We start from the raw sequence: 20,110 nt of genomic DNA on the forward strand, positions 1-20,110 counted from the left end.
ATAGATGTACCATGGAGAGCATTCTGACTGGCTGCATCACTGTCTAGTATGGGGGTCTACTGCAGAGGACCAGAAGAAGCCGTAGAGGGTTGTAGCCTACAAAGTACCCAGGATATCTTCAAAGAGCAGTGTCTCAGAAAGGCAGCGTCTATTATTAAGGACCTCCAGCACCCAGGGCATGGCCTTTTCTCACTGTCACCATCAGGTAGGAGCTACAGAAGCCTGAAGGCACACACTCAGTGATTCAGGAACAGCTTCTTCCCCTCTGCCATCTGATTCCTAAATGGACATTGAACCGTTGTCACTATCTCACTTTTTATATATATTATTTCTGTTTTTTGCATGATTTTTAATCTATTCAATATACGTATACTGTAATTGATTATTATTATTACTTTTTCTTTTTTTTCCTTTTTCTTCTATATTATGTACCGCATTGGACTGTTGCTGCTAAGTTAACATATTTCACGACATGCCAGTGATAATAAAGCTGATTCTGATTCTGAATGCACCTTTGTACACAATTTATATGTATGAATGGTATGCAAGTCAAGTTTTTCACTATATAGTACCTCAATACAAGTGACAATAATGTGCCAATTTAATTTACCAATATGATCACATTACAGACTGCTTTGTAAGTTCAAAGCAGAATGAATATTGCCAACAAACATTTCTTCATATTATTTTATCAAGTATTACCATCAAATATTACTACATTTAACTTCTGAAGTTGAGTACTTGAATGTGAAACAACATGGATCTGCAACAGTCAAATGGCCACTGTAAAGAAATTGAGGGTGGCCATGAGTAGCAGAAGGACGAGATCTTTCATTCATGCACCAGGAACCCATAATAACGTATGCAACTCTCTCATGTCTGTCTAAATCAGCAATAATACACAATTCACTGAAATGTTACTGGTTGTAAGGAAAGGTAATAACCTGACAACACAGTAATCCCATCATTTGCTAATGTACCTAACTCTGCAGCCAGAATCTCCTTGATGCTTACTCTTCTTTACAATGTTTTTTTCCTCCTTTTTGTTGCCCCCAACTGTTATGATATCCCTTTTTGCGCAGAAATTCCCCAATCACTGCCTGCACCATGTCCCAAACATCCAATGTAATTACTCACTGCTTGTGATATCCTCCTACCGACCACAATGTCTCATTCACCCCCATGATGTTCAGCTTATCCCCCCCCCCATCACCACGTAGTGAGGTATCAATCTCTTTGCCCCAAAAGGATGTCCTTTTACTCCCCCTAACAAGATCCAAACCACCACAATGTCACATTGTCCTTTCTTTTTGATCATTTTAAGCAGGTCCCACTACTAACTTGGGCAGAAATAACGAAAAATATGCATCTTACTCTTCTGGTTTCATTACAGTCATGGTGTACCATGGTTTAATAACCATTCTTCTCCCTTAATCTTCGACATTACAGTGTAGATCCTAGATTTCAGTCACTTTGCTTCCCTCTTCTCCTACCCACAGAGCAATCTTTCCCCAAATACTCAAATTAAAGGCCTAAGGTTTAGTTCAGCCTATTAACCATATAACAATTACAGCACAGAAACAGGCCATCTCGGCTCTTCTAGTCCGTGCAGAATACTTACTCTCACCTAGTCCCACTGGCCCGCACTCAGCCCATAACCCTCCATTCCTTTCCTATCCATATACCTATACAATTTTAATTTAAATGACAATACCGAACCTGCCTCTATCACTTTTACTGGAAGCTCATTCCACACAGCTACCACTCTCTGAGTAAAGAAATTCCCCCTCGTGTTACCCTTAAACTTTTGCCCCCCACCTCTCAAATCATGTCCTCTTGTTTGAATCTCCCCTACTCTCAATGGAAAAACCTATCCACGTCAACTCTATCCCCCTCATAATTTTAAATACCTCTATCAAGTCCCCCCCTCAACCTTCTATGCTCCAAAGAATAAAGACCTAACTTGTTCAACCTTTCCCTGTAACTTAGGTGCTGAAACCCAGGTAACATTCTAGTAAATCTTCTCTGTACTCTCTCTATTTTGTTGATATCTTTCCTATAATTTGGTGACCAGAACTGTACACAATACTCCAAATTCGGCCTTACCAATGCCTTGTATAATTTTAACATTACATCCCAACTCCTGTACTCAATGCTCTGATTTATAAAGGCCAGCATACCAAAAGCTTTCTTCATCACCCTATCCACATGAGATTCCATCTTCAGGGAACTATGCACCATTATTCCTAGATCACTCTGTTCTACTGCATTCTTCAATGCCCTACCATTTACCATGTATGTCCTATTTAGATTATTCCTAACAAAATGTAGCACCTCACACTTATCAGCATTAAACTCCATCTGCCATCATTCAGCCCACTCTTCTAACTGGCCTAAATCTCTCTGCAAGCTTTGAAAACCTACTTCATTATCCACAACGCCTCCTACCTTAGTATCATCTGCATACTTACTAATCCAATTTACATCTCGAAACACAGTGAATTCAAGATCTAACTCTCTGTATCAAACCACTCCTTTCCTTCTATTCACCCATCTTAATTCTGTGACTTTCTCCAGTCCCCTAGTCTTGTCCTTATGTTTCCCAGTTCTGACTCCCTTTTGTGTTCTTTGTCCTGCCTGCCTTCCCTCCCATCTTCCCCAGCCTCTTCTATAATATACCACTACAAAACCCTATAGCACATTATTGTGATAACAGAGAATTGTCCTCCTGATTCACTCCCCTTCTTGATCAGATAATGTTTTACTGATCATTTCTCTCCACAAAGAAAATAATTTTGGAATTATCATTGCAAAAATTAAAAAGGTCTCAGACCATTTCATGGTGTTGCATTAAGAGCTAATGTTCGTAATTCTATAGATATCTTAACAGTGAAGTGTTTTCTTTAATGGCTAATCTTAACCATGCAGAGAGAGAAGCTATTTAAATGTTTTAATAGTGGACATTTGATTTGGCTTTCATTAAATGGCTATTTTTTCTTATCTAATATAGATGTAAATTACTCATAATAGTTTAATATTTTAGCTTTGTGGTATGTACTCAGAAGTATGAGGTGATTCCTTTTCAAAAGCCATGGGTCAAGCTAGGCTGCATTCATATTGCAAGGTCTCTTTCTAACCGATAATGAGCCAAGCCATTTATTTTCATTTGGTTGTACTTAATTGTATGGCTCTTGCTTGGAATATTAACTCAATGGACAGGTGGTTGGAATTCCAAGCAAAGACAATGGAACAGTTCCAGGAGAATAAATTCCTTGTCCTCAATGGGAAAAATATGACTGGAAATGTAGCCAAAATGCTAAATAAAATTAATTTAAGAAATGAATAAATTTAGTCAAGGTGGCATTAAAATTGAATCTGTCACCATGCATTTGCTTGGAGTGCGGCAATTGTCTTCTTATTAACTGAGATCATTAAATAAAGTTTTAAAAATAGGAACCTGCCGTATGCGTGGATGGGTTGCCTGTAATTTGGTTCTCACTCAATGCAGGTTAATTTATTAATGAACTGATTTTAATTGATTGTTTTCAGTTTGCTTGCACAGTCACTCAGAGGGATATGAGAGTGATCGGACATAAGTCCTAATGGTCAAGTGTTAGAGATCGACAGGAGTTGTTTATTCTGTACAATTGCGAGCACGATTCGCATTGATCCCCTGATAAAGGTGCGGTGGATGATATTTATAACATGAGTTTCGTATTGTGTTTACATCTCTGCGCCTCCCTGCTCATGTGTACTATCGCTTGATTACTTTTTTTTAAAAAAAGAAAATAAGACTTACGAAATGCATTTCCAGTTGGTCTGAACCGGGGAAAGGGACTTGAACAAGGAGACTGAAACTGCCCAGAAGTAAACTGGTTTATTATGGCTGAGATACAATGTAATCTTTGGTTTGTGTGTGTGTGTGTGTGTGTGTGTGTAGAGTGGCAGCTGCTCTTGGTGGGAGTGGTGAGCAGTACTGGGAGTGGCTCATTATGAAGCTTTCTTTACTGCCTTCCAAGGGCTTTACTTATTCATTATTCTCAGGGAGCGCTGCCAGTAGCAGCTTCAGAGCTCTTCAGCGCTTTAGACTACAAGCTGTGACCGTTGGGTGGAAGACTTGCACTCCTGTTAGCAACCCCTGGCTTTAAATTCTTCAAGGACAGCTTTTTAATCTTGCCAGCCCAGCTGGCTGTGCGTGCGTGAGTAGATATGGACGGCTAAAGGTACTGTTTTAAGAGTTAACAGGAAAGGAGCAAAAAAAAGGCTTGGAACCGCCTCCGTTTATTATAAGGGACTCAGTTGCTGTTCCAGTGTTTATCAGCAGCCCAGATCAGAGTCTGCAGTGGTGAAGCTGGAGAGCATCAGCTTATCAGTGCTGGTCGCGTGGCTTCTTTGTGTACAGCAGCTGCTGTTGAATGCATGGACAAATACTGAGGCTCAGCACTGGGCAGTTAAACACAGACCCAAGGAACACAGGAAATACATGTATCTTTTCTAAACAAGAGATTTAAACCACTTTGTACACAATCCCCAGGGTTACATCTGTGCATTATTTATCCTCAATTGAGTTAACACTTAAGTGGATGTCAGAAACCCCCACAATAATCAAAGTGGTTCATTATTGAGGGTTGTTATATTTTTTTAAAAAATGGATGTACGTTTTTATCCAGCTGCTGCTGGCAACACTATTCCTGGAGATCCTTCCAACCTGGACCTTTCCCAATGCTTGGGCTACTACAACTACAACAAGGTGAAAAGATTTCTTTTATCTTCATTGTTTCATGCTTTACGTGATAGTTCGTAAGAAGAAAGATGATTGAATAACTTAGCATTAAATTGTATCCTGCATATACATTGTCACTGTTTTATTCATTTTATGATTCTACCATTTTGCTTTTATGATTTCAAATGTATTATGTGCACTTAAAGTCATTAGAAAGTAACTCCAAGTGCATAATCATTATCTGTCATTTTAGATTTCCAAAATCAATAGGAACAGTGATGAGTTTGGCAGTACTATCAGTAAGCCAGAAACTTATTGTTAACCATCTTCTGAAGAAAAGGCCATATTTGAACTCCTGAAAATCAGGCAGTTAACAGAAGCATCATTTTCGATATTGTTTTCTGCCTGTGGATATACACTTCAAAAGTCGTTTTTTTTAAAAAAAGTGGAATATTTGTTTGAAGCTATAAACTTGAATACCAGAGAAATTTACAGATTCAAGCGTGTAAAAAAAATTTTTGTCACGTAAAAGTTTACAGCCCCTTTTTGGAGGTCATTTGAAATTAATTTATGTCTTATGAATTGCAGTATTTTATTGTGTTGGTAATGTGCTCTCCTTACACTGCATTGACTTTATTACTTGTTTACTGGATGCTTTTACTGTCTCTGAGTAACACATTGCTCTGGCAATTGTTGCTGTAGGCTTATGGGACATTGCATCTAATTATTGCTTAATTAATGTGAGAAAGTTTATTTCCCCCCCCCCCCCCCAACTCTTCATTTTCGTGTGTTAACATTTTCATGGCAGCATTATCTTCTGATTCTCTTGTTCCGTGTATTAGGAAAGTAATCCTTTTGTGCTGTAGAACCAAGTATTGTTTCTGAACTCTCACATGGTAAATACAAGCCTGTAATCATCACGTCCTCTTTTCAGCATTATTAGCACTGCTGATCTTTGTTGATAGCTGTATCATCATTGCTGTTTAGTAAAGAGTATGCTGGATTCTAAATAGAGGGTTTGGTAATTCTAAAATGCCTTTTCTGTGCTCCTGTGAATATTTTGATGACCTGCTCCAGATATGCTACCATCTAGCAAATCCAATTGATTGTGTTATTTAGCATACAGTTGTGATCCTACTGAGTAAATGCTTGCTCATTCTCCAGTGTTTCACTGGAAAGGTGTTAAATGTTTGGAAGCAGTTCCCAGTTTAATTTCAGTCATGAATTTGTGAATGTTTTTTGAGCTGAATTAGGTGCTAACAGTACATAAAACTTTCTGAATATTGTACTTTGAAGCATTTGATGTTTAAGAGCTGAAACTTTGGAAGTGCTGCACCAGTTATATGAGTAAAGACTGCACCATCCTGAAGCTTATTGAATATTGAAAATCGCCTGCAAAGTTGGAACAATAATACTATTTTAGTTTGTTTAAAGGATAATGTAATTTTGTAACAAAGAAACTGTCTTAAACTGTTTAGAATTAACTCAGTGCAATGGTGAATGTTAGAAAATGAAAATACTTTGATTATTACTCAACCATAGGCTCCACCCACTGTTATTACTCCATCTCTGAGCATGAGCATCATCATCATCATTATCATCATCATTAACTTCAATGTGTCAGAATCTGATCTAAGCAGTGACAGTCTAACCTGCAATCATTGACATCACAATGGATCAAAATTAATTTTCTTATTATACTTGAAAACGTCAGCATTATCAGTGTAAATATACGGGTGCTTTTGTAAAAATAAATCGTGTTTCTGAAGGTATAAAATTTGTCACTTAAACAAACTGTTATTTCACACGAGGTTGCAATTAGAATGTTTCCCCCCCCCCCTAAAATGTAAAAAAATGATTGTACTTGTATCTAGAAAATGAGTGGAAATGGAATTCTGATATATTTTTGGACATTTGGTAGAGGTTGATGGGCTTCTTTGCTTTGAGTAATACCTACTTAGAATTTGGAGAACTGCAGCGTTGTCATTCATAACTTAAGTACAGTAAAGACTTGTTCTGGGTACAAATCAGAAACATTATGCATTTAATGACCTTAAATCCGTTACCCCCCCCCCCCCATACTGTAAGTGCCTGAAGTACAATCTAATGGCACGAAGGTAATTAGTTTAGATTGACTGGCTAACCAATGTTTTTGTTGTATGTGTATAGCTGTCCAGTCACCGTTGTTTACCATCAGTAATATATTCAAAATATCCTGCGTGCAGTAAAGTCAAAATGGTACATTAAATAAAAATCTTCCAACTACAGAATTTTAGAGTTTGTACCATAATTGGAGTAGGAGGAACCTACCTCAGCAATATGAGCTTGTCCAAAAGATAGTCAACAAAGTTACAATATACATTTGTGCTATACTGTAGTTAGATATTTTTGGTCTAAAGTTCAAAGTTTTTTTTGATTATTAGATGAATTGAAATGATCCAGATTTAAGATAATCCCAAATGTTGCTCTGCATATTTATGAGAAAGAGGAGGAGCTGGAGTATGTTTGATGCAAATATAATATTTCCCAGCAGTTAAATGCTTTTATTCTTAAGACAAAGAAACAAGATTTTGTTTCTTGATATTTTCTGGGTCCGTTTCAACATAGCCTTATGGGCATGTCTTCAAGATGGTTTTATAAAGTATCTACCAAAGACTTTAGTCAGGCTATTTGTTCCCAGGTGGTTCTCTGCAAAGGTAGTAGATATTGTTGATATGCAGAGCAGCCATGATGTAATGGGATGTCTGAACAGTTGGTGGGAGTTAGATTAGAATGTTTAGACTAACCCTGTGTTAGTGGAGATGAAACTATGGATGGAGTTAGAACCAAATGGTACAATTGCCCATTATTAGTGCACTTGTCAAAGTTGGATGCAATGAAAATTGAATAAAAGTGTATGGTTAATGTTCTTGGTGGATAATAAAATTCTAACTCTTCATTAGTTTGTTCTGCTTCTCAACTCATTGGGCCTTCAAAAAACAGCAAGTGAAAGGAATAATTTTTGGACTACTGTTTTCTCTGAAATTGTAATTAGTGAATGAAGTCATTGCAAGGGAGTAAATGATAAAGGATAAATTGAGAACCTATTGTTTGTTGAAGGTATACAAAGTAGTATATAAATAAGATGGTGCATATTTGCATATTAGCATTTGAGGCAACTCTTGTTTTATTATTTCATAAAAAGCTACTGAACAAATACAGAATTTATTTTGTAGCTCTGAGTTAATGATCCAACTCAGAATTGGCTTCCTTCTGGAAAAGAAGTTTGGTATTCACCAGGTATTACAACTCTGATTTAATCAGTGTAGCTTAATTTGACATCAGAGAGAACACTACATCATAAACAGTGACAGAGTGATCACAGTTTAACATTACTGTTTATCCTTCATTCATAAAATTTTGCTTATTTTCCCTTTCAGGAGCAAACCATGTTCTGGTTTTTTTTGATAAATAATTTATCAAAAAATGGTTATCAATTTTTTAACGTTCCAAGGCTCAGTAAATGAAAATCTTGCTCAATAAATTTAGTTTTGGGAGAGATTAGTTTTTAAATAACTTTGAAATGTACTTGCAGGAAGGGAATATTTAAATAATGCATGCATTAAATATGACACTAGAGCAATTGAACTGGGGTTAATACAAGGGCTGAGGAAATTGACAGAAAATATATACACGGCAGCAGTAGAAGATTGCATTTTGTTGTTTGCAAGGAATATGCTTATATTTGTAAAGTGCTTTAGAAGTTCTGATTTATTGTACAAATGTTACAAAGCTATTGAGGGTAAAATGTAGTAAATAAGGACAATTGTAATGAAAAGCCACTTTACATTAATATAGTATAACTGATTTTATATGCAGACAATAATGCCATCTTGCCTGGGTGTGTGCAATCATAGACTACGTTAATATGTTTTATTTTCACAGTTTGCTACTTAACCAGCATGTGGTAATCAGCATCATTCTCCAACCTCTCTCTGTGGTGCATATTTAAACAAGGAGAGAAGTACTCAGCTGTGTCTGAGGTTCAGTGCTGGTAAAACACAAGTGATAGATGTGCTTACCATCTTTTTAGTGTGTATTGATTTAACTGCTATGATCCATAAACTGGCTGTATCAATAAACTTCTGAAAATTAATTCAGAAAATCTTACTCAGGATTAGCAATGTCAAAAACAATTACCAAAAAACAAGAAGTGACGGTTCTTGAACTAAGGGTTTTGCTTGTGTTTTTGTTAAATGCAGTAAATATCATTGTCATTTTTCATTAATACATAAAATTGAAAATTTACTGAGTTATGATGTTAAATAACCAAAAGTTTCTCCCATCTGCTTTTGTTTGTTTACTTGTGTTAAATGCATTAAGTGACCTTGCTGTGCTGGGAAAGAACCAATTTAATCTCAGGAATGGCTGGATATAATAAGGAATAAAGATTGGAAGGATCTGAAGATTCTCTGCCTGTGTCTCCTTTATAATGTTACAATTCAATTCAATTGATGTAAAATTGTATGGATAGATTGAGCAATCAATTTAGCTTATATATTCTGTGCTAGAGAGACTTGCAACTTGTATATGCCTTAAACTATGTGTTGTATATGTAAGATCACAGCAGGGAACAAGAGAAATTATTTACTACTTATGGATGGAAAGCCTCTATTCCTTACTGAAACACAAGAGTTTTTCAGTACCTTTGCTGCAAAGTCACTTGCACTGTGTGTTGCTAAGCCGTTGATGGCTGTGAGAGCAGAGAAGTTGAGGTATTATTGTCTTGCTACTTGTAATGACAAGATCCCAAAGTTTGTAATATGTAATTTTGAAATAGCTATTAGACGGAGGAGAAAGAACTCACTTCCAGAAAGTAGAAGGGAACCTGCTTTTGGAAAGTTTCTTCATAATGTGCATGTTTCCTAAATTTGGAGGGGGAAGGGCCAATAACTGTTCAATTTCTTTGTCCTGGTCCTTGGCATACCTTTTGGTAACCCTGGTAACAAAACAGTTTGCAAGAGAATGATTTGTCACAGCATGGTACTGTATTTGAAGCCACATATGCATAAGTGGTTTAAAATGGTATTTTTCTGCATCAGTTTCTCCACTGTGACTACTGAAATGATTTTAATTACAAGCTTGTATGGAACAGTAGTAATAAAAGTACCTGACCTCAGTGTAATCTGCCTCAATGCTGGCTGTCAATGATAATGTTTATTATACTGTGCATAATTTGGGTATTAGTGGCCAAACCAATTTCTGTATTTGACAATTACTAGGATTTGCTTTATTCTAAAGTTCATTTGGTGTTGCCAGCTGTCTTAGCATTTTGATCAATAATTGCACACTTGCTTAATTTTTATCATGAGTGCTTTCAGCAGCTAAGTATGGCTATATAAAAACTAATTTGTTTTCAACGGGATATGACTACAAGCATTATACTACTAATAAATAACCCTCACACTAGAAGCATGTTCTTTCTCTTTTGAGGTAGGAACTAGGATGTTGCCACACATCTTTACTAGAGTCATTAATGGTCAAATGAATACCCCACAATGAGACAAGGGTAGAGGGTGAAAAATCTTGTTGAAAGGATGGTTGAAAGTGGATCTGAATAATTGTAAGGCATGATAATCTCTCTGAAAACAATACAGAAGTATTGACTTGGGTATTGTCACTTTAATCTCTGTTCAGAGAATAACTGGAGGTGGTGGAGGTTGGTGGAGCAGCGGGGTCTTGCCAAATCACAGAATGGTAGAAATCCTCAGCTCTGAGAGTGACCCTTAGGCCACTGGTGTCCATACTTGTGGAAAATTGCTGTTTGTATACATCACGCTTCCCAGATATCAAACTACATTCTTGTAAGTAATGCCACGTCAGAATTGATCCATGTACATTGAAAGTGAAATTAGGTCATTTGACTTCCTCCATTATTTGAATAAAACAAAAAAAAAACTCAACTCCTCCCCAAAGGAGCTTCCACACTTAAATCTGTACCTTGGGTTTTTGAATGTGTTGCTAAAGAGTATAGATTCTTCTTAATCCATCTCCAGACCTTTCAAGATGCCATCATCTTGGTTAGTTGGCTTAATACTAGTCCCCATCTGATCTTTGGTAAATCTTTTTCCTACGAACTAGACCAATGCCAATTCCCCACGTGTGAGCAGTCTCTGAGGGTCAGTACAGACAAATGGCAAGTTCTCTAAGTAGGGTTTAAGATGGTGTTAAAAGATGGCGAACTCCTGGCGTTGCAAATACAGATTGTTTTGGTCACTGCTAAGTGCCATATGTACAGCAGCTGCATATCTGAAGGTGTGAGAAATTACTGTTGAATTGTGTAAAATGACTACACAAATGAAATAATACATGGTTGTTCACTTGTAATTCAGAGCAAGCAGAAGTCATTTTTACCTAATCTGTATTGAAAGAAACTAACAGGACCAGGTTGAACAATAGTTTGGCAGCCCACCCAATTTTACCCTTCATTGACTTCAGTGGAGGGTAATTTGAGCCTGGTGTCAAAATGGCATGTAGTGTGGGTTTTGTCAATTTCCCACTGGGTGAATTAGGTCAAAATTACCACTAAGGTTTCAGGTTGTTGATCTTGGGGATTGTTTTGGAAGAATTAATATATATCAAATATGGCTGCTACAAATGGCAGGTGCAAATTTCGTAGCTTTTGCTTTTAGTGTTGGTTATTAATGTAATAATCCCTGATACTTAAACTGCATCTGGGCATCTGCCAGTATACAATCTTAGATTTAGTAGACAACTCTTATCGTATTGATTCAAACTGAATGCAGGCACTTTGGGGAACACAATATAAATGGAACATTGGACCGGAAAATTACTGCTGTTCTATCCAAAGAATTGAATGGGTTATATATTCTATGTTGTAAAAGTTTATGGGAAAATAATGTATTAAAACATTCTTCTGTGATGACTTTTTGCCTTGTCAGAAGGTTAAGGTTCCATTCTACTGCTGTTGTACATTATTCATTATAAAACATAGTAAAGAGCACAGTTCTAAAGTCCAATTGAATTGGTTTTGGCTGCTGTATTGTGTTGTCAGTTAACTGAAAAAACACTGCTGTTGTATATAGTGACAGTGAGCATAAATGCTTTGCTTTCCAAAGTGCAGAGCGGAACACAGCTTGTTTCTTTGTGATTGAAAGTGGTTCAAATCCTCCTAGGTAACTGGCATTGACTTTTAAAGCCCTGGACATATGGTACAGTAAATGATTTGTATTTACAGTACTGCCAGGCCTGGGTATCATGTTTCATAAAGGCAGTGTTTTGTAACAGTGCCCTAGTTTGTATTCCCAGTCCTCTTTTCAGTGTGCCATGTCTCGGTATCCAGCTATTGAGGTAGCCATTATCTTTTACAAATCATTGCATCTGTTATCTTCTCAGGTTACTGTTGACAAAGGATTGAGCCTCAACTGCCTGCATATTCAGTTACCACCTTGTTTGTTGGCTGTCTGACCAAATGTAGCAAAGTTTTTTTTTGCTTATAGTTACTGTATTATAATTTTAAATGTTTCATTATATTTAATGATGCAGGTTTTTTCAAAGAAAAGAATGGGTCAGCAGACATGTTTCAATTTGCTGTAATTAAGTAGATTTGTTTAACTATTTATTTGGTGTTTGGAATGGTTAAGAAATCTGCTTTCCATGCACTTGCTCTTTGTGGGATTTAAGTTCCATTTCCATTGTAGCTCTCATTAAACTGGATCCAATCTTCTGCATTGCTGGAATGCAAAAAAAAAACCTGAGACAGTGGGAATTACTATTTTTTCTCTCAATACTGAATGTTCATAAGCAATGACGGAATAACTGTTGTTGCATAATTGGAAGCTTGTAAGCAGATGTAGCTAAAAGGAAATTCTCGTATTGCTTGATCAACTTGTTCCAAAAGCAGCAACAACTTCTATCATTCAACCAGTGCTGTTTGAGAGGATACATTTGAAACTATTCCATAAAATTTTGCTCCACAATGCAAAGCAGTTGAAGTCTTAAATGGCATTTCCAAGCAGATTATCCTGAGGCACATTTTCAGAATAATATAAGTATTATTTTAAATGCATTCTACACCTTGTTGAACTTCGCATGATGTTTTAATGTAACTTGTTAGTTTTCTATCTGTGAAGTTACTTATTTAAATTATGCAGTGATGCTTAATAAGAGAACTGTTTGGGTAGTGTTGTTTATAATAGAGGTGGATGAAAAAAGGTACAACATTTGTATAACATTCCTCCGCCAGTGAGAAACATTTAAATAACTAAAATGGGTTAATGCTTTACAAGTAACCTCAGAAGGTGATGTAAATACGTAAATTATTGTCCTGTTAGCACTGCAAATAGTTTGCTTGTAGTGTACATGCTTCAACTTTTTTTAAAAAAAAGTCAATAGAAATGATATGAATGATTTCACAACAGCTTAATAATAGAGCAAACTACTTAGAGAATTGCATTTTGTAATCGGGCAAAAAATGGATAGACTGTTCATTTTGTATATTTTTTAAAAAATCCAAAATGTGAGGGTAATTTCTTTTCAAAAATGTGGAATATCCAGAGATTTCTGATTTGCAAGTAATGAACTTATTTTCTGATTAACTGTGTTCGGAGTGGTTTGGCTTTGGCTTAACAGGCTTAGGCAAGCACGGACAGAGGTTCTAAGTAATTTCTAGTTATATGTTCTTGGTGTGAAGTGCGGGAACTCTGGGAGACTTCCAGTATCCCAAATAACTGCATCTGCATGAAGTGCATCAAGCTTCAGCTCCTTAGAGTCCGTATTAAGGAACTGGAGTGACAGCTGGATGACCTCAGGCTCAAATGGGAAAATGAAATGATAAATGGGAGCTACAGGGAGGTAGTCACACCTGTGTTGCAGAAAGCAGGTACCTGGGTGACTGTCAGGAGGGGGAGAGGGAATAGGCAGCCAGTGCAGATTAACCCTGTGGCCATTCCCCTCAATAATAAGTGTATGGTTTGTGGGAGATGACCAACCAGTGGAAGCAGCAGCGAGCAGACCTCTGGCACGAAGTCTGTCTCTGTGGCTCAGGAGGGAAGCGGGGAGAGGAGGAGTGCGAGGGGGTTCCATGTTTGGAGGAGTAGAAAGCAAATTCTATGGATGTGAAAGAGAAACTTGGATGGTATGCTGCCTCCCAGGTGCCAGGGTCAGGGATGTCTAGGACAGTGTCCATGGCATTCTAAAGGGGGATGGTGAACAGTCAGATGTCATTGTACATTTTAATACCAGAAGGTTGGAAAAAGGAGGAGGTCCTGAAGCGAGGATACAGGTAATTAGATAGTACGCTGTAAAGGAGAGCCTCTAGGATAGTAATCCCTGAACTAAGCACCAGTGAAGGTAAGAATAGGATGATTTAGCGGATGAATGCATGGCTGAGAAATTGGTTCAGGGGTCAGGATTTCACATTTCTGCATCATTGGGATCTTCTCTGGGGAAGGTATGACCTGTATAAAAGGCACCAGATACACCTTAACCTGAAGTGGACCAATATCCTTGCAGGCAAGTTTACTAGAGCTGTTGGGGTGGGTTTAAGCTAATTTTGAATGGGGATGGGAACCAGAGAGATAGGGCTGAGGATGGGGTAGTTCGTGTACAACTAGACGTAGTGTATCGTGAAGCAGTGAGGAAGGATAGGCAGATGATAAGGCAAATTGCAGTCAGTGGTATGAGTAACATGTAACGGAAGTGCAAAGTCAAAACGGGTGATGAATACAAGACTAGATGTTATATGTGAATGCACATAGCATACAGAATAAGGTAAGATGATCTTGTGGTGCGGTTAGAGATTGGCATGTAGAACGTTGTGGGCTTCTCTGAGTTGTGGCTGAAAGTGGATCGCAGTAGGGAGCTTAACATCCAAGGATTCATATTTTATCCAAAGCACAAGAAGGTGGGCAGAGGGGGTGGGTGGTTCTTTTGTTTTTTTTAGAGCAGCTCGTTGAACCCACTAGGGGAAAGACATTTCTGGTTTGGTTGTTCTCTTGCGTTTTAGATTTGATTAGGAAGCTTAAGGTAAAGGAACCCTTAGGAAGCAGTAATCATAATATGATAGAATTCATCCTGCAATTTGAGAGGGAGAAGCTAAGGTCAGATGTATCTGTATCGCAGTGGAATAAAGGGAATTATAGAGGCATGAGAGAGAATAGCAATGGCTGGTATTTATGGGGGAAATTTGAAAGATGCAGGAATGATACATCACAAAGATGAAGAAATATTCTAAAGGGAGGATGAAGCAACTGTGGCTGACAATGGAAGTAAAAAACAACATAAAAACAAAAGAGCGTATAACGTAGCAACAATGGAAAGTAGAAGATTGGGAACCCTTTTAAAACACTAGAAGGCAACTAAAAAAGCCTTAGGAGAGAAATGACGAAATATGAAGGTATGCTAGCCAATAATATAAGAGGATATAACATGATTTTTCAGATATATAAAGAATAACAGAAAAGAGAGTAGATATTGGATCACTGGATAATGACAGGAGAAGTATTAATGGGGAACAAAGAAATAGCGGATGAACTGAAATATTTTGCATCAGTCTTCACTGTGGAGGACACCAGCAGAATGCCAGTAGTGTGAGAGTGTCGGGGCAGAAGTGAGTGTCATGGCTCTTACTAAGGAAAATGTGCTTGTGAAGCTGAAAGGCCTGAAGGTAGATAAATCACCTGAACCAGATGGACCCCACCCCAGGTTATAAAAGTGGTAGCTGAAGAAATTGTGTAACAATCTTACAAAAATCACTAAATTCTGGAGGATTATGAAGGTTCCCGAGGATTGGTAAAACTCCAAAAGTCACTCTGCTCTTTAGGAAGGAGGGAAGGCAGATGAAAGGAAATTATAGGCCAGTTAGCTTGGCTTCAGTGGTTGGAAAGATTCTGGAGTCCATTATTAAGGATCAGATTTCAGGGTACTTGATAAAATAGGCCAAAGTCAGCATGGTTTTCTAACGGGGAAATCTTGCCAGACATATCTGTTGGAATTCTTTAAGGAGATAACAAGCAGGATAGATAAAAGTTAGTCAGTGGATGGTGTTTCTTAGGATTTTCAGAAGGTCTTTGACAAGGTGCTACACATGAGGCTGCATAACATGATAAGAGCCTGTGATATGACAGGAGAAGTAGAGCATGGATAGAAATTTGGCTGACTGGCAGGAGGCAAAGTCTGGGAATAAAGGGGGCCTTTTCTGGTTGGCTGCTGGTGATGAGTGGTATTCTGCAGGGGTTTGTGTTGTTTGTCAATGACTTGCATGATGGAGTTGATGGCCTTGTGGACCAGTTTGCAGATGATATGATGATAGGTGGAGGGGCAGGTAATGTTGAGGAAGCAGGGTATCTGCAGAAGGGCTTGGACAGATTGGGGGAGTGGGCAAATAAATGGCAGATGGAATATAATGTAGAGAAGTGCACTTTAGCAGAAGGAATAAAGGTGTGGACTGTTTTCTAAGTGGGGAGAAAATTCAAAAATAGAGAGGTGCAGATGAACTTGGGAGGCTTCGCGCGAGATTCCCTAAAGGTTAATTTTTGGGTTGAATCGGTGGTAAGGAAGGCAAATGCAATGTTAGCATTCAATTTGAGAGGACTAGAATACAAAAGCAAGGATATGATGCTGAGGCTTTTTAAGACATTGGTCGGACCGCACTGGGAGTATAGTATTGTGAGCAGTTTTGGACTCCTTATCCAGTGCCAGAGGGCACAGCCTCAAAACTGAGGTACATCCATTTGAAATGTAGATGAATAAAAATTTCTTTAGCCAGAGGGTGGTGAATCTGTGAAATTCATTGCCACAGTTGGCTGTGCAGGCCAAGTCATTGGATATATTTAAGGAAGAGGTTGACATGTTTTTGATTAATCAGTGCATCAAAGATTGAGGAGAAGGCAGGAGAATGGGATTGAGAGGGGTAATAAATCAGCCATGATGGAATGGCGGAGTTGACTCAATGGGTTGAATGACTTAATTCTGCCCCTCTGTCTTATGGTCTAATAGGTGCATGGAACATGCTGCCTATGGTGATGGTGGAGGCAGTTACATGAGGGGATGTAAAAGGGCACATGGATGAAAGAAAATTAGAGGGTTATGCAGGAGGGAAGAGTTAGATTGAGCTTAGATTTGGTTGGAAAACATTGTGGTCTGAAGGGTCTGTACTGTGCCCTAGTGTTTTATTTTCTATTTGGAATCTCTCTTATTCTCTGTTAGAATGATGCTTTGATTCAGAGTACCATCAGCACTGTCTCTCCCAGCTCACTCCGTCCTCAAAGTGGTCACTCTTCCATTAATGAGGATGTGCTGGCTTTCACTATAAATGCACACAGACGCATCAAATCGGGCAGCATTTATGGAAGGAAGTACAGAGTCGACATTTCGAGCTGAGACCTTCATCAGGACTGGAAAGTAAAGGGCATGGATGTAACGTTTGGCTTTATAAGGTGTTGGCCACACCACACTGGCATATTGTGAGCAATTTTGGGCCCTGATCTAAGAAAAGATGTGCCAGCACTGGAGAAGGGTCCACAGGAGTTCATGAGAATGATCCTGGGAATAATAGGGTTACCTTATGAGGAGCATTTGATGGCTCTGGGCCTGTACTTGCTGGAGTTTAGAAGATTGAGGGGCAATCTTATTGAAACCTATTAAATATTCAATGACCTTGTTAGAGTGGACGTGGAGGCGTTGGTTATTATAATGGGTAAATGTAGAACCAGAGGGTACAGTCTCAGAATAGAAGGATGTACCGTTAGGAAAAAAAAATGTGGAATTTCTTTTCCCAGAGGGTGGTGAGTCTGTGGAATTCCATCTGCGGCAATGAAGTCATTGGATTCGCATAAAGCGGAGGGTGATAGATTCTTGATTAGTAAGGCATCAAAGATTATGGGGAGAAGTCAGGAGAATAGAGTTGAAAGGGAAATAGCCATGATCAAACGGCAGAGCAGCTTTGATGGCCTAAGTCTTAGAGTCTTAAACTTTCTTGGCTGTAGGTTAGAGTATGATAAAAATTAAGAATTGGGCTCACTCTGGAGACAGAAATAATGATATTGGACGTGCCTGAAGCTTTATAAAGTTGTGTTAAATCTATTCAAGAAAAAAACTAAAAGGCTTAGTTCCAAATGCTGCTCTTCACTGCTTATGGAGTCATGAGGAAAAATAATAATTCATTCAAGTTCAGGCGTAAAAGTGTGTACTTCCTAATGAAATATTGTCCAACCTGATGAAAATTCACTATATTGGGAATTGGTTGATTGAGCTGCTGGCATGCGTTTAACTTGCAGGCAAGGAAGACTACCGGTACATTAACAGTTACAGAATACACCAGCTGACCCAAATGATGTGTGAAGAGGAGAAAATAAGAATTTTGTGTTACAGAATGTCAAATAAATGTGGAGCTTGATGCAATTGCAGAATAAGTGCGAGATGGCAAATTAATAAAATTGAAAATTGCAATTATTGCATGGGAAACGAAACAAAGGTTATAAACCGGGCTTCCAATCTGATATTGGTCTGCTCATTCAAGATACATCTAGAGATAATCACATTGAGTACTGTGAGTAATGGCTGATTCCATTTCAATATCCACAGTGGAAAACTCAAAACAATAAATTATAGTTGTGGGTGGTTACCTTTGGGAATCTAATTTAGATCATGACATTGAGGAGATAATTCTGTGTTTCTGGGAACAAATCTTCACTTGCCTGCTAAGCATTCAAAGTTTGGGTGAGAATCATATCTTGGTCCCACGTGTGACTTGAGAACTTATTTAGTAATGAGGTTAACGCTTGTGTTATCTCTGACAATTTAAAATAGAGTGATGTTTTGCTCACACTTAACATGATAAATATCTCCAAACATAGCTGTTACACCAATAATACGATTTACAGCCATGATTAGAAACTGTTTCTTTACTTTCTCACATCTCATGTTTTTATACTTTTTTTTTCTACAATACTTATTCCATTTTAAAACATACTTATTTATTTGATCCTCTGCAAGATTTGGTATTTTATCTAATGTGTTATCTTTTCGAATTGTATGTTTATTTATCATGAATTTTATGGTTATTGTAGATGTCTGTGTTGGAGAAAAACCAGCATTATGTTTGATTTTCATCAGTTGCCATTCTACACAGCCATGTCGTATAGAACTGGAGTCCACTTATATCTGCTCAGTCTTCTTCCTGGCAATGAGTGATTCTGTTCTGTGAACTTGTACCTGTTTTTTTTTAAATACTGGGGTTGGCAATGAAAAGTTACTTAAGTTTTGAAACTTTATCTGGCAGAAATAAAAATCTCTTTCCTTCCAAATATTGTATGTACATTTCAGTTATAGTAACACAAGGTGATGAACTGGATCCTTTAGAAAGGCACTTTTGTGCATTGACCATCGAATAATTGCAGATAAAAGTACCAGCCAGCATTTTATCTTTTAAGTGCTATCATCACATTCATCCTGGCTTTCAGCAAAATCTAAATTGCTTCTTTTAGATAGCTGTGCTTGGAGTAATCACAAGGACCTGCACTTATGAAGACGAATTGAACAAAAATTTAACTTTATGGTTTTGATCTAAATGAGGACTATATGTCACATTGAATCTGTGGTGAATGATACTCAGAACTCACCTGAGGCCATATATAAAGGATTATAAGCCTCTGTCATCTCTTGGAAAAATGATTTAGGCTTAACATTAAAAATGCGGATTATTTAATTCAAGAGTAGTATCCATTGGAAGATTTATGTTGGTATCTGGATCAGCTGGTGTGCTCTTCAAAATTTTGGTTGCCCTAATTGGTGCCATTGAAATCCCCACTAATAGTGAACTATACTTGTGTTGAAAAGTAGAAGAATTTGTCAGTGTATGGGTATGAAATGGTACCTGCTGTGGAGAGAACTGGAGTCTGAATTGGGCAAAATTATTGATAATATACGTTTGATTGGCATCATATTGGGTGCCAACAAATTTGGAGCTTCACTTAAATATAGCAGTATGGTCATTGTGCCTGACTTGGGGATGTTTTTGAAACTGATGTCCAGATGTTCTTGCAATACTGCTTCAATCACCCACCAGAGCATCATATTAGTTAGTTCAGCAAGAGTTTGCACAAGGTGTTGGATGCTTTTCACTTATAGAACATCAACCCTGTCAATTTGTTTTTTTTTTCTGATTCAGTTATTTTGCAAAATAAATGGCAAAAGCTTTTTTTTTACAGGCAAATGGCCTGGCGTTACCATAGAGGCTTCCACATCAGGTGGGACTGCAGCTTTGTGGAGTGGAGGAAAGAAATATAAACATTTTGGGAAAGTGGTGACAGAGACAAAGGAGACATTATAACCTATGAGTCTGTAACCTATGAGCTGGAGAAGGTGTATGCATGACTCTGCATGCTT

The 20,110-nt window shown here is 37.8% G+C and overlaps 1 protein-coding gene across 4 annotated transcripts in view; it reads left to right on the forward strand.

The window, feature by feature from the left end:
- Positions 1-4,025: 4,025 nt before the first annotated feature.
- Positions 4,026-20,110, forward strand: part of tox3 (TOX high mobility group box family member 3) — a 99,627-nt gene continuing 83,542 nt past the window's right edge. For 2 of the 4 annotated variants that reach the window (XM_073070018.1, XM_073070020.1), the window contains exon 1: positions 4,026-4,750. In XM_073070018.1, the coding sequence (XP_072926119.1) occupies positions 4,649-4,750 (102 nt within the window). In that variant the 5' untranslated portion in view covers positions 4,026-4,648. The remainder of the gene's footprint in view (positions 4,751-20,110) is intronic. The other 2 variants (XM_073070021.1, XM_073070023.1) reach the window with 1 other exon arrangement.

The sequence above is a fragment of the Hemitrygon akajei genome, chromosome 17 (assembly GCF_048418815.1).
Source record: "Hemitrygon akajei chromosome 17, sHemAka1.3, whole genome shotgun sequence".
Taxonomy (NCBI): Eukaryota; Metazoa; Chordata; class Chondrichthyes; order Myliobatiformes; family Dasyatidae; genus Hemitrygon; species Hemitrygon akajei.